The sequence below is a fragment of the Durio zibethinus genome, chromosome 12, assembly GCF_047325235.1.
Source record: "Durio zibethinus cultivar Kanyao isolate XHJ-2024 chromosome 12, ASM4732523v1, whole genome shotgun sequence".
NCBI classification, from domain to species: domain Eukaryota; kingdom Viridiplantae; phylum Streptophyta; class Magnoliopsida; order Malvales; family Malvaceae; genus Durio; species Durio zibethinus.
This window is the reverse complement of record NC_143173.1, coordinates 6,901,655-6,913,573: the sequence shown is the minus strand read 5'-3', so window position 1 is coordinate 6,913,573 and position 11,919 is coordinate 6,901,655. Positions and strand designations below refer to the sequence as shown.

General features: G+C 33.4%; 1 protein-coding gene across 1 annotated transcript; it reads left to right on the top strand.

Moving 5' to 3' along the window:
* Positions 1–2,276: 2,276 nt before the first annotated feature.
* Positions 2,277–11,686, top strand: LOC111296441 (binding protein). The gene is made up of 17 exons (XM_022890745.2): positions 2,277–2,484; positions 2,893–3,218; positions 3,298–3,458; positions 3,545–4,730; positions 4,882–5,073; positions 5,635–6,276; positions 6,415–6,591; positions 7,011–7,078; positions 7,171–7,393; positions 7,496–7,595; positions 7,698–7,813; positions 7,890–7,947; positions 8,706–8,857; positions 8,938–9,136; positions 10,671–10,841; positions 10,918–11,012; positions 11,443–11,686. Exons 1-17 carry the CDS (start codon positions 2,340–2,342, stop codon positions 11,452–11,454), a joined length of 4,023 nt encoding a protein of 1,340 aa, XP_022746480.2. The 5' UTR covers positions 2,277–2,339; the 3' UTR covers positions 11,455–11,686.
* Positions 11,687–11,919: the final 233 nt, after the last annotated feature.

Sequence of the window (11,919 nt, the reverse complement as noted above, 5' to 3'; positions counted from 1 at the left end):
ATATATTTATTTATATAAAATATAAGAATATAGACTGATTTGCATGCAATAAAATGTTGATGGCTTAAATCTATTTTATATAAAAGGTTGAGGGTATATTTGAGTATTAAGTTTTTGTTTTATTACGAATAGAAACAAAAAGATTTTGAATTTTATGTTTTCAAAACGGGTGGGATCAATTAATATTGATGTTAAATGGTGACCATATACGTTAAGAATGTCATTTTTATAGACGATGTTTTGAAGCAATAAAATGTAATAAATATTCAAAAAGATGACTTTTTTTGGCAATAAAATGTCAACTTTTCCCAAAAAATATTCTTTTTATTTATTAGGGGAAAATAATTTTTTTATTTTTTTATATTATATTTTCAACAAATATCACATTTTTAATTTTAAAAATATTATTTTTGTTGAAACTATAGAATTCTAAAAAATAAATTTTTTTGTTAATATATTTTAGACAGAGATCATGTTTTTAGATTAAAAACGTGACTTATATTATATTTTCAATAAAAATTACGTTTTTAAGAAGAAAAACATGATTTTTTTAAACTATAAAAAGTAAAATATAAAAAAATTTCATTATATATTTTCAATAATGATCTCATTTTTAATATTAAAAATACGATATTTGTAGAAAATATAAAAAAAAAACTATGTTTAAAATATATTAAGAAAAAATTTATTTTCATAATATTTTATAAAAATCACTACATTTCTAAAGCAAATAACTTTAACTATATAATCAAAAAATACGATTACGTAAGGTTAAATAGAAAACATTTTAATTTCCCTCTGGAATCTAAAAAAATCTCAGGGAGATGAGAGTTCTTATTCTTTTTTTTTTTGGACACTGTTAGGAATGTAAGATTTTTGAAATGGGTAAAGATGACAATAAGTTGGGTCGAGATAGGTTTTTGTTCTTCTTGACTCCAACCTGACTCTTAAAATATTTTATCCAACTCTGATATCAAATAATTACTTTTGATATACCCAACCTTGACTTAACATTATGCATAATCCATGTCTAACCCACATCCAACTAGAAATTAATCTAATAATTTTAATTTAATGTAATATTCATAAATTATTATTTTTTAATACAAATTATATCTTAATTATATAAAAATATATTATTTTTATTAAATTAAAACTTAAATAGTAATTTTATTAATATATACAGATTTTATATATAAATATGAAATTAAATAACAATTTTTAAAAAAATTTTTTTATATATGCCAAGGTGGGTAAGGTAAAATACCTTGCACCTACTTCCAATGTAACCTTGACTTTTTTTTAAAAGTATTTGATCTATTTCCAACCTAATCTCTATTTAAAAAAAAAAATTCGACCTTATCAGATTAGGATTAGTTGAAACCTCTTTGGTACAAATTATTTTATCACCCTTAGATGCGAGGAAAATTTTTTTTAATCAAATTAAAAAATTAAATAACAAAAAATTATATTCAAGATAGTTGCAGATACGAAGGGAACCAAACCAAATAATAACTATAATTGAAAAAGCTTACTTAGCGAATAATATATTATTATTTTATTTAAAAATTGTGCAAATTTTAAGTGAAATATGATATTTCATAATGTAACCATAAACAAAATACATAAAAAATTCAAGTTTGAAATAAAAAATATAACTATTAAAAATGAAAAAAACTCAAATAATTTTATTTAAAATTGTGCAAGAAGATTTTTTATAAGATGAGAATCATAAGACTAAAGAGTTTTGGCAAATTACAAATATAAATTATAGTTATAATTAAGTATTACATAATTGAATTGTCAATCAAATAAATTAATCAACAAATTAAGTATAATTAGATAAGTCAAACATAAAATTGAAACAATCTCACATATAATAAGATTTACATTTAAAATCTTAAAATTTTAAAAATTTATAATCACAAATAATAACTTTTTAATTTTTTTGAAAGAAACACTTATAAATTATATACGTATTTAATGTATTTAATAGAGGTTTTTTTTAAGGGTCATGGCCGGTTTCAACAAGATCCGATCATTGTGGAAAGAGAAAGTTAAATTATACGGACAAATGCCAACAGAGAATTGTTGTTGTAGTACTGATATTGCATTAATGAATTGAAAAAAGTAAAATAGAAAAAATCGAATGGGCAAATACTTGAAAAATATCTGACCCGACCCGATTCAAAGAAAAAAGTTCCCGCTCTCGTTTTGTTCATTTTGATTTGAATTATTCCATGGCACTTAGCACCAGATGATGAAAAGCCAAAAGTAAGAAAAAAAAGACGAACAAGTAGAGAAGCTCTCTTACTCCAGTTGAAGATCTGCTAAAATAGATGGCTCCTCACTTCGTTTTCCCCCAAAATCTGCGAGCCCTAGAAAAAGACGAAGAATGGGATTACCAAGACAATCATCTCTCTGTTCAAAACCCTATCGACGTCTCCAGGCTTCCTCCTTCCCAACTCGAAGAATTTGTTAAAGGTTCAATTTTATCTATGTTATAATTTTTGTCCCCTTTTTTTTTTTTTTGGTAAAACGGATGGATTTTATTTTTGCCTTATTCTGGAAAATGGAGGTGGATTTGTGTTTCTCCTGAAACTTTCGAACTCGTTTCTGTTTAAATTCATCTCTTTTATGGTTTTCTCCACATGAAAAGCCCTAATTTTTTTGTTTGATTTCACTGTCTATTAAATTCTTTTTTTTTTCGCCAAATAAGCTGATTTGCTTTTGCTGAATTATTAAAAAAAAACGATTTGAGTTTCTCACTTTCCTTATGATGTAAATAGTAGAATGTTTATGTTTAATGTTGTTAGCATTTTCGAAACGTAAGTTTTTATTAATATAAGAAAACCTAAATTTTATTAAATTTGGTTTCTTCTTTCGGTACAGGGGTATCCTTTGATCTGTCTGATAAGGAGCTCTTCTGTATCGAAGAGCAGGATGTGTTCGATCGCGTGTACTCGTTGGCCCGAGGTTTTTCCAGCCTCACCCCAGCTAGCAAGTTTATTCTTGTAGAAAGTCTTCGGTCCAATCTCAGTGTTCTCCTCCCAAACGTGGATTCGCTCGTGCGAGTTTCTCAAGTTCAGAATGATGATGAAACTCAAATGCTTGATCGTCTCACTTCATATCGTAATGCTTTCAAAATTTACACATTCTTTCTCCTCCACATTATTTTGACCGAGGAGTCCAACACTGATTCTAGAAACAATCCAAAGGTATGACCCCTGCTGCCCTTGCTACATCATTGCCGTTTTTGGTGTTATGTTTGATAGTTTTGGTTGGCCATTTGTTCAGGTGACAGCAAGTAGTCGTAAGAAGCAACCAGTAAACTCTTGGAATTGGGAGTTACAGAGGGGCCGGATACTTAACCTGATTGCCAACTCACTAGAGATCAACCTCATGATGCTCTTCGGATCAGCTGATCCAGACGAAAATTATCTATCTTTTATTGTAAAGTAAGTGCACTCGGCTTACTAATCGCCATGATAAACTGTCTTTTGCGTTGAAATGAAATTTACTTCTTCTGACTTTGGTTTTGCAGAAATGTGTTTTCTTTGTTTGAGAAGGCCATGCTTCTAAAGGACTCAGAAACAAAAGATGCTCTATGTCATATCATTGGGGCTTGCGCTACAAAGTACCATTACACAGAGCAATCATCTGCTTCAATCATGCACCTAATTCACAAATATGACTTTGTCGTTAACCACATGGCTGATGCTGTTGCTTTCGCTGAGAAGAAGTATGCTGATGGAACACTTGCAAGTTCTCTTATCAGAGAGATAGGGAGGACTAACCCCAAATCATATGTGAAGGATACAGCAGGGGCTGAAAATATTGGGCGCTTCCTGGTGGAGCTTGCTGATCGGCTACCAAAGTTAATGTCCACCAACATTGGGCTTTTAGTCCCACACTTTGGTGGAGAATCTTATAAGATAAGAAATGCCCTTGTAGGTGTTTTGGGTAAATTAGTTGCAAAAGCATTTAAGGATGTTGAAGGTGAAGTGAGTTCTAAATCTGTTCGTCTTCGGACCAAGCAAGCCATGTTGGAAATTTTGCTTGAACGTTGTAGAGATGTTTCGGCTTATACAAGGAGTCGAGTTCTTCAAGTTTGGGCTGAACTATGTGAGGAGCATTCTGTTTCAATTGGTTTATGGAATGAGGTTGCAGCTGTTGCTGCTGGGAGATTGGAAGATAAGAGTGCCATTGTTAGAAAATCTGCATTAAATTTACTAATTATGATGTTGCAGCATAATCCTTTTGGTCCACAACTCCGAATAGCTTCATTTCAAGCAACCCTGGAGGAGTACAAGAAGAAGCTAAATGAGCTTGAGCCGGATAAATTGTCTGAAGGCATGAAGGATGGTGTGCCCTCTGATAATGACTTGTTTAATGGTGATGGTGAGGTTGATGATGCCAATGCTGAAGAGGTGACCTACCACCAGCCAGAGAGTTTAACTGATAGTTTACCCCATATGGAACAAGCTATTCCTAGTAAGGATAGTTCTGTGCCAGATGTTGGGAACTTGGAGCAGACTAGGGCCTTGGTTGCCTCCCTTGAGGCTGGGTTGAAATTTTCTGAGTGTATGTCTGCCACAATGCAAACACTCCTTCAATTGATGGCTTCATCTTCTGCTACAGATGTTGAGAACACAATTCTATTGCTGATGAGATGTAGACAATTCCAAATTGATGGTGCAGAATCCTGTCTACGTAAGATGTTGCCACTGGTAGGCTATCATTTGTTGTCATGCCTTCATGTCTATGTTTTCCTCTAATTCACCTTCTTTTTCATCTTTTTGTACTTTTGAGGTTGGCTATCCTGTAAACATGATTCTTTTATTAACATTCGATAGGAATATCTGTTTGTGGATTCTTCAGGTATTTTCTCAAGACAAATCCATCTATGAAGCTGTAGAGAATGCTTTTGTAACAATTTATATTAAAAAAAACCCAGTAGAGACTGCTAAAAATCTTTTGAATCTAGCCATAGATTCAAATGTAGGGGATCAAGCAGCCCTCGAGTTCATTGTTGGTGCCTTGGTGTCTAATGGTGATATATCCAGTGGTGCGGTATGTTCTCTTTTATGCCTTTGGAAATTCGATGTTGATTTTGCATTAAGATCATTCCTTGCTTTTTTATGGAAACCTAGAAGTGTCAACTGTTCGTCCATTCCTTGGAATCGTGGTCTTTTTTGTTGCCAGTTGCCACGAATAAAATAGGTGCACAAGTATTATAGGTCTACAGAATTTGATGACAATTATGAAGCTGAAGTTCTGCATGGTTTATAATTGAATTGATCCATGTTTGTTGGAATCATTTTCTGATAGATTTTAAGGCACCGTTTTATTTTATAGATCCACTTATGGAATTGGGTTCTCACAAAATGCTTTACCGTATTTTCATTGCTTAGGTTTTTTTGTGGTTACGCATAGCGGGAGGGATTGAAGTCATTGAGTTTAAGGTGTTTAAGTATTGCCCAAGACAATCTAGCGCAGAGAGAGTCCGAATCATATTGTTTATTAATTGTGGTGTGTCCTCTCTTACGAGGACTTTAGCTATAGTTGTGTCATAGTTAAATGTCTGCTCTAAAATCATTGATTTTTTTCCTCCATTGTGCTATTGTCTTACAGATATCAGCACTATGGGATTTCTTTTGCTTTAATGTTAATGGAACCACTGCTGAGCAAAGTCGTGGGGCTTTAGCTATCCTCTGCATGGCAGCAAAATCATCCACTGCAATTCTTGGCTCTCATTTACAGGACATTATTGACATTGGGTTTGGTCGTTGGGCTAAAGTGGAACCTTTGCTAGCTAGGACAGCATGCATTGCTATCCAGAGATTGTCTGAAGAGGACAAGAAAAAGTTGTTTCTTTGTAATGGTAGCCGAATATTTGGTATTCTGGAAAGCTTAATTACAGGCCTTGGGCTTCCAGATAACATATGGTATGCTGCTGTTGATAAAGCAATAGCTGCAGTATATACGATTCATCCAACTCCAGAAACCTTAGCTGCGGATCTTGTGAAAAAATCTCTTAGTTCAGTTTTTGATCGTAGCAGAGGAGATGCATTACACAATGACATTGTCGATGGTAACTTCACTGTACTTTTCACTGTTCAAGTAGCAAAGCTTAGCAGATACTTATTTGTCACAAGTCATGTTGCCATGAACCAACTGGTATACATTGAATCTTGTGTTCGGAAGATCCAGAAACAGAAAGGAAACAAAGAAAAAATGGGTTCTGAAGATGCAGCAACTGCCGGAACACAAAAGGTAAAAATGCTTTTGAACATTCCTTCCCTAGCGGGGTAGAGCTCAGTTTAACCTATAATTTATTTCTTAATTATTAATTTGTAATCTGATTTAAGAAACTTATGATTATGAATTTTTGTATCTGATGATGTCTTACAGGATAATAGTATAAATGCTGAACTTGGTCTTGCTGCTTCTGAAGAGGCAGTACTAGACACACTCGCTGAGAAAGCAGAGAAAGAAATTGTTTCTCGTAGTTCAAGTGAAAATAATTTGATTGGAGAGTGTGCACCTTTCCTAAGTAAGCTGTGCAGAAATTTTTCTTTGATGCAGAAGGTGCATGCCGCAGCTTTTCCTTCTCTATTTCATTTCTTTCATTTTCCTACGTTCCTTTGGGTTCCATTGTCTACTTTCTCAACAAAGAGCATTGTGCACAACATTATAACTATTTTCTATACCATTTGAATTTATGACTGAAATCAACTCTCATCATGGGATCATGTTAAAATTATTCATGATTTCAAAAATATAACATCATGACATTTGCAAAGTTCTTTTTAATAATCCCATGTATATACATGAAATATAAAATATAATTGTATGATCATTAGGAATTATAAAAATGAACTCATTTTTATTCCTCATGGAAACAAAATGAAGCAACTTCCTATTCTGTATTAGATTGCTTGTATGCTTGTTGTTTTCTAGGTTTTGAATATCTTGTTCAATAAATTGACTTGACTTTTGTGTCCCAGTATCCGGTACTACAGGCCTCTGCAATGCTTGCCTTGTGTCGATTTATGATTATAGATGCCAAATTTTGGTAACTATTCTATTTATCTTTCTATTTGTTATCTGCTGTTCCGAGTCTGAAGGAGACTTTATGCCTGAATTTTTGATTGAACGCATTTTCAGTGATGAAAATCTCCAGCTTCTCTTTACTGTTGTGGAGAATGCACCATCAGAAATTGTTCGTTCCAATTGCACTATTGCTCTTGGAGATTTGGCAGTTCGCTTTCCTAATCTGTTAGAACCATGGACAGAGAACGTGTATGCTCGGTTAAGGGATCCTTCAGTTTCAGTTAGGAAGAATGCTGTTCTAGTTCTTTCACATCTCATACTAAATGACATGATGAAGGTCTGACGGGCTGACTATCAGCTGCATTCTCTTTCTTTTTTATTTTGATTTTTAAAATATTATAAACCTTTAGGGCTCTGATTCTTGGCATGTTTGGATCAGGTAAAAGGTTACATTAATGAGATGGCTGTACGAATAGAAGATCATGATGAGAGGATCTCTAATCTGGCTAAACTCTTTTTTCATGAGTTGTCAAAGAAAGGTGAATTGTGATATTCAACTAGTACAACTGTAGAAATGACTAACATATATTTCCTTGACTCGAATAAATATTTAACAGTTTTCTTTCCAATTATTTTCGCAGGAAGCAATCCGATATATAATTTACTCCCAGATATCCTTGGAAAATTATCCACCCAAGATCTGCAGAAAGGGTCTTTCTGCAACATCATGCAGTTCTTAATTGGTTCTATCAAGAAGGTATACATTGTTGAGTTGAAACTGAAGTTATTTTTCTTTATAATCTCATTAACTTAATATCTATAATATTTTTCAGGAAAAACAAATGGAATCACTTGTTGAAAAGCTTTGCAATAGGTTTATTGGAGTCACAGGCATGCAATCTTTGTTATCTTTAATTTGTCTTCATATTTATTCATTCAAGATTATATTCTTATTATAATGTCCTGTTTTGAATATTGCTGTTACTGTGTTTCTGAAATTTGGTTAAAACATGATCAAAAGTAGTGATAAGAAAATTTCTGTAGAATATTTTGTTCATTCTTTACCGAAAATTCCAATTTGCTGTCAACTTTTGACATTTTTTAACCAAATTAAAAGTATAGTGTTAAAAATGCACCCTTTAAAAATGGGTGATAAATTTTATCCATCACCCTGAGTACAACATTAAAGTTTTGTCCCTTATCCCTTGTGTTTATATATAAAAAATGTTTATCCAGTTGGAAGCTACAACTTTCAGTTTAAGCTTCAAAATTTATGATTGTTATTTCTTAAGATCATTTCCTTTCTTTTATAGATTTCTTTTTTATTTTTTAAAAATGTTTTTGCCCTTTTTCTGGCTGAGAACAATTGCATGAGCAAATAGTTGAAATAGTAGATTATTTCAGAGCAATCGGTTTCTGTCATATTTTGCTGCCTTTAGTAGGATGTGTAGGATCTAGGAAGCACAACACCTTTTTTCTATTTATAGTATATAGGGTTCCGGAGAGCTGCAGCCTCCATGTTTCCCTGTCTCTCTTCTCTTTGTCACTGCTTTGCTTAATATTGCGAACAAACAATAACTAATTGATGCTTCTTTATTATGAATGTAGAAGTTAGATTTTGCTGACAAAATGGTTCATCTTTGCTGCAGATGTTTTGCAATGGGAGAAAATTTCTTACTGCCTTTCTCAGTTGTCATTCACTGAAAAGGGAGTGAAAAAGCTCATAGAGTCATTCAAGACTTATGAACACGCCCTATCTGAGGATTCTGTGATGGATCATTTTAGAAACATAATTAACAAGGTACCCCTTTTTTTTTCAGTTTTTCTGGCCTCTTTTTTGACTCAGGTGATCCATTTTCTCTTCAAATTGATTGCAAACAGGGTAAGAAGTTTGCTAAACCGGAACTAAAAGTATGCATTGAGGAATTTGAGGAGAAACTTAATAAGTTCCACATGGAAAAGAAGGAGCAAGAGGTTACTGCAAGAAATGCAGAAATACATCAACAGAAGGTTGGCAACATAGAAGGTTTTGTTATGGCCGGAAATGGAGAAGAAAGGGCAGAATCTGACATTGTGGAAGGTTGGTTCATGAGTTTAAGCCTTTTTTTTTTTCGTGCAAAGCCATGATTTTATTAATGGTAAAAGAAAGGTTACATCCAACTTCCAGGAACCATATAACTCAGATAGCTGCTCCTTGAATAAAAGAAACAGATTGAACAAAAAAACCATAATAACACCCAAGCAAAACCAGATACACGCCTAGAAACAGGGAATGTTTTACCATAAAACTATGAGCATCTCAACTCTATCCACTCCTTCATCTCAAGCACCAGCAATCCCATTAGCTCCTTTATAAATACTTTGTAATCTGACACCATTCCTCAACCCACTAAAGGAACCAAGTTTCACCACCAAGCCATGAAAAAACACTACCCTATTCCGCGTTCTTGCAACAGCTGACAGCCACCAAAAAATCGAAGTCAATGCTAAGCGCTTCCTGTACTGTCATTCTTCCTTCTTTTTAGCCAGCGTAGAAGTTTACAAGTGGAGACAGTTTCAAGAAAACCTAGAATCCAAAAGCATAACCGAAAAGAGGCAAGAACACATAATGACCATAAAAGGAAATCTTCAAACATCAGCAGCATCAACGCCTCAAAACCCAAGCAAGAACCATACTCCCTTAAGCCATGTGCCTGTGACTTCATCTAATTTCTTGCTACTTCCACTATCTTGTTTTTCTTGGATCTCTAAACTGCAAGCTTCTGATGGTGAGTGGAAAACTAACGTACTTTATATCTAATTTTATTGTCAAAATTGTTGGGCACCTTCATATTGCGGAATAAAAGATAAATATAACAAAATGTCAGGAGTTGGTCTGCTGCACTGCAATTACTTAGATACATCATGCAGCCTAGTAAACAAACATTATCTTAGCATCTTTTATTGAGGATTTGAAGGCACTAGCCATTGGTGATTTTTTAATTTGCAAAATTTTCGGACATGCTTCAATAATAAAATTTATATGATGTTTGAGGAGAGAGGATTGTGACTGGTCTGACTTTATTTATGTACTTTGTGGCATTTTGATTTTCTCTATCGGCATCTTAGACAAAGACGTAGCAAGGAAACTGTTATACTAGGCAACTCTACTACTTAGCTAATGAAAATTGGTTGGTGTAAAAAAGCGGTTATGAAAAGCGTGTTCCAAGTTTCAAACGTTTTCTCCTATGGGTCATGCACTCTAGCACCACAGGGACCAAAATTTTGTATAAATACAAGAAAGACAACTAGTGATATGCCTCTTCTATCTTTTATACAGTAGGTGCAAAAATATTTGACATATAATTATGTCATGTACCATGTGATACATCACGAACAAAAACAAGTGTGTCAGTATGTTAGATAGATAGTAATACCTAATTTCCACTCTTAAGTTAATATGGTATCCAATGTGTTTCTAAGTACATGTATTGCTGTAATTCTTTATGATCTTATTCACTCTTTGTAAGCTTAGCTGCTTCCATTTGGAGAAAATAGTTTCATATATCTACTTCGGATCTATAAATTCACATTTAAAGTAGTGAAGCTGGTATCTAACACTTTGTATCTTTTAGGTGTTAGTGATGGTGAAGTTATTAATACATCCATGGATGGGGAAACCGAGTCTTTGGATGATAAGTCGACATCAAAATTTGTTGAGTCAGAGGAATCTTCTGGAGCTTCTAGTGAAGTGAGTGAACAGGAAGAGGAGACTGAAATTCAATCACTGAGAGTTGACAGGAAAGGTAATTTTAGTTTCATAACTATGCTCTTTTAAATTTATTGAATATGTGTAGTAACAATATTATGCCACTGTTACAGGTGTGTCCCGATCCCGAGGTAAAAAAAGCCATGTGAAAGATTTGAAGGGTGACTTCTCCGCAACCACCCAGAGAAATATCAGGTCAAAGAAACAGGTAGCTTCACTGTATTCCAGTGTTTGCTGGGCATAATTTACTTGAATTTCCTTTATATGTACGTGTGTTTTTGCCCATTGTTTTCACCAACGATGGCATTACTGGAATGTGATTTTTTCCCATTTGATAATGTCCATTACTGATAGCATCATTAGTGCCATACTTTCTTTGGGATGGTTATTTTACTTCCATCTGAAATTTGTTGAGGAACAAATCATGAGGCCTGACTAATGGATGGTATGTCTAGAAAATGAGAAGTGCCTTGCATCCATGATTTCTTGTCTAATGGAACAAATCATTGTCTAATGGATGCAAGGCTTTTTTCGTGTAACACCTAGAACCCAGTTCCCTTTCCTTTTTTTTTTTTTGTTAGCTACAGTTTCTAAATCAAGTTAAATGAAATGTTCAACAATTATCAATGATTTTGCAGGTAGAAGAATGAAATTATTGAGCTCAACATATTTCTGTCATTTTTGGATGGGAGGAAGCCAGAAGTTCTTTCTGTACTTTTATGCAACGGTGTTTGCAACATCAAATAATATACACTTAGCATGGATGAAATGGTATCACTGCCTTTCGTGATATATTTGGACTTGCCTCCTTATCTTTTGATAACAACATTGAGTTCTAATCTTCTATAAATCATCGTGCACTATAGTTTTTGCTTGGTTAAATACATCTGTTACTTTTCTGAAATGCATTGAAACTGCAGGCACCGGATAGTCTTGTATCTGGACCGTGCAATCCAGTACTGGTGGGTATAGCTTCTATCTTTTTATGTTAAAATTTCAAATCTTAGGACGACTAAGAAAAAAATTCAAAAATTTAAAAATCGATTTGGAATCTCAAATCATAATATTTGATTTGAATTAATTTTTTTTATTTGGTTTAATTTGAATAAAATATT